At 45.0% G+C, this 3415-nt stretch overlaps 1 protein-coding gene across 1 annotated transcript; it reads left to right on the top strand.

The window, feature by feature from the left end:
* The first annotated feature begins 282 nt into the window (after positions 1 to 282).
* LOC147605225 (F-box/kelch-repeat protein At5g15710-like) lies at positions 283 to 2552 on the top strand. The gene has a single exon (XM_086793838.1). It carries the CDS (start codon positions 1253 to 1255, stop codon positions 2459 to 2461), a length of 1209 nt encoding a protein of 402 aa, XP_086649964.1. The 5' UTR covers positions 283 to 1252; the 3' UTR covers positions 2462 to 2552.
* The last annotated feature ends 863 nt before the right edge of the window (positions 2553 to 3415 follow it).

The following is a 3415-nucleotide window of genomic DNA, read 5'->3' as shown; positions in this document are numbered from 1 at the left end:
GAAGTGTACGTTTGAAAGATCAATGTGACATATGCATTGTCTAGATCAATCAATATAGACGTACATTTTCATTAGACCAGTCTGTACGAACGTATGCTTTAACTTTATTTAATCGTATGCAAAGACATACCCTTCTTTTGATAGGTCCATGTGTACTCTTCTCATAGATTAGTTGGATGCACTTATTCTATGGTTTAGTCAATAGGCATGGATACTTTTTTCACAAGCTATTTCTTCATTCTTTAATCTAATTACTAAATCTTAAAAAAAAAAGAGGAGGCAAGCTTAACCTACCATTTACCGGATCCCAGCCTGTGTGAAGGCGGTGGGTGACGAGCGTTGAAAGAAGATAGCAGGGGGTGCTTTCCTCTCATCCTTGTAGCTTGGGGTCCCTGTCCCCCGTGTATTTCCTACCAGAGTTTTCCTGTTCTTACTCTTCACGAGTGCCTATCTCTTGTATTATTGAGATCCCTTCACACCGATTTGGCTTGCACCTTTTTGCAGAGGACGCGACCCTTTCTCTCTGCAAGGCGATTCCTTTCTTCTCTCTGTCGGACGAAGCAGCGAGATCGCTGTTTACATTCATCTTCATCTGCAGAAATCGTGCCTACTTCCCTTGCCTAGCTTCGTGGGCTCCTGGGTCGATCTGATGAAGGTATACATCCTCCCGTTGTTTTTCTCTGTACGTTGTGAAGCTTTCCTGTACTAGAGCGCAGCAGGCAGGCCCTCTTCCCTTTGGCGTACATATCCTCCTCGGTACCTTGCTGTATAATTTCCCTACGGTGTATTGAGTTTGCTTCGCCGGACATCTTCACCAGGCGAGGGCGCCTCTCCGTACATCTTCTCCAGGTCAGGTATCGTGCCAGGCTTGTCCTGCATCTTCTCCATGGCAATAACCTTGCCGTATGTTTCTCCAGGGTGCTTCCGGTACATCTCTCTGGGTTATAGCCGTACCATTCTTGCATCCGCCGTACAGTTCACCGTGTCTTCTCCGTACACTTAACCCAACACTTGTCGCTCATTGCTCCCGTCGGATGCTCTTTTTTTAGGGTAAACTTGTGCAACCACATCCCAGGATTTTCCAATAGGCCTGAAATGTGCATACACCTCCTGTTGGGATATCTGCCACCCCTTTTTAGCTTACAGAGAGGGGATTTTTGATGTAGGTTACATGGAGGTCACATAAACAACCTCCTTTCTTGATGATTGCATATCCAAGGGTTTCTTTGATGACCATTAATTTAATCTGCTAATGCTGTCCAAAATGGGTTCTAATGAAGATGCATGTAGCCGTAGGCAAATACTACAATCAGAATTATGTGAGTACATAAAGCGAGGTGCAAGTCATCGAGTTTCTTACAGTGTTTGGGAGAAGCTGCCCCAGGAGCTTGCCGAGAAGGTGTTCTCATATCTTCCAGTCGCCGCGGTCTTCCAAAGCCGATGTGTCTGCAAAAAATGGCAGAAAATCTTGTCTTCTAGAACTTTCCTGGAGCTCTGGGCTAGGATCTCTCCTCAATCTTCATGGTTCTTAGTGTATAACAATTCTCATGGTTTTGCAGCATTCAGCCCCAGCTCTAGCAGCTGGAGTAACATTCCAGTCTTTGCAAGGTGCTCCTTAGACCCTCAGCATGTCCTTCTCATGGCATCATCAGGGGGTTTGCTTTGCTTCCGGACCCGAAATACGGAGTACCCGAGCCTGATCATCTGCAACCCTGTAACCAATCGCTCACGAGTCTTGCCTGACATGCTCCAAATCCGGTACATCGACATCTTGGGGATGGTCGCTGACAAGGCTACCAACACCTACAAGATTCTTGTGACCGGAGCCACGGAGTCAAATGTCTCTAATAGCATAACAGAAGTTTACGACTCCATAACTGGATGCTGGGATCATCATTGCAGCTCGCAGCAAGACTTCTTGCAGTTTTGGTGTGAAGTTCATGCAGTATGGTGCCAGGGCGCTTTCTACTGTCTGACCATGCCGATCTCATCTACGCAGGGTTTCCGCTTACTGGTTCACAACATGCTACAAAGGCGATGGTGTGATCTCGGTGTTGAGATGCCATCTACAGATCTACGGTGCCCATCACTTCTAGCTTGCCAGGGACGACTCCTCTTGGCAGGCAAAATTGTGGTTGAGAATTCAATTAAAAGCGTACGTATATGGGAGCTCAACCAGGCCGCTTTGAAGTGGAAGGAGATTGCTTCAATGCCCAGTGCCATCCTACTGAAGATCCATTTACCCTATTTTCTCGGAATCCAGTGCTATGGAAATTCCGACTTAATTTGTTTCAGCAGGCATCGTGGCTGGCAATCAGTCATGTATGATATGGCACTGAAGACCTGGCAGTGGATGCCAGAAAATAAAGCATACAGGGGGCGAAAGGTCTTGAATGGTGTTCTTGATCGCAACAATCTTATCGGAATGGCCTACGAACCAAACCTGGTAGCAAACGTCTAGATTCTGCAAGATTTTCTTTGTTTTATGTGCCGCAACCTTGTATATGCTTGATTGTAAAGTAAAGGGCTTTAAAAAAATGATTTAATTACAATTTCGCCGTGTTCAGTTTCTAGCTGTGGAGTGAATCTTGTTTATAAAGATGCATTGACATACACTAGAGAGCCCTTTTTGAGTCCTTTGCACCCCGCTCTTGATGGCTTAGTGCCTTCTATGCAGTAAATCGTGTCATATGAGTATCTCAGCTGCAGCCAACCAGTGCAAAGCTATGTACCCTTTTCTGTGTGTGAGCCTTGAGGTCATTGCTAATCATAGAAATGGTAATAGCGATAGATCCTAGCATTGAAGCCTTAAGCAGGGTATGCACGAAGAGTATCATAACTGATTTTGCGGCATACCTATCTCTGACTAATTTTTGTGCCTATACCTATCAATGTCTAAATTACTTTGTTTGAGCTAGAACTCGAAGTAGTTGAGTAAGCTTCTGATTTAAAGTTCCACATTAGAGTGATAAACAGTAAGCAGTGACCCTTGAATGTCCTTTTAATTTTACAACGTAGCCAGTTAGCGCTTAACCTTTTTACCACAAACTTTTATGACTACACACCTGTACACGTGCACTAATCAGGCCCACTTCCCCACCATCGAATTCATTAAATCAGTCAAAAAACTTGGACGCAATGAGTTCCTGCTGAGTTCCTAGTGCTCGATTGATGCAAATTTGTTCTGCTCAGCAATTTGCACATGATTGACACACAATAAGGCACCTTTTCCTTTGTCCTACTACCCAGCTGTGCATCATGAGCGTTGCTGATAATGAAAAAAGCCAGTCTGACCTACACTGGGATCTTGCATCACACAAAGGTTCTGAAGTGGTGGTGGTTTTTTCCCAGCCTTTGGCCTTTCGTGTGGTTTTCCAATGTGGCCGTCTTGGTCCTTCTAATCACACAACAAAGT

The sequence above is a fragment of the Cibotium barometz genome, chromosome 60, assembly GCF_041138505.1.
Source record: "Cibotium barometz isolate CiBa-2024 chromosome 60, ASM4113850v1, whole genome shotgun sequence".
NCBI classification, from domain to species: domain Eukaryota; kingdom Viridiplantae; phylum Streptophyta; class Polypodiopsida; order Cyatheales; family Cibotiaceae; genus Cibotium; species Cibotium barometz.
The sequence above is the reverse complement of the archived record's forward strand: the minus strand, read 5'-3'. Positions and strand labels throughout refer to the sequence as shown.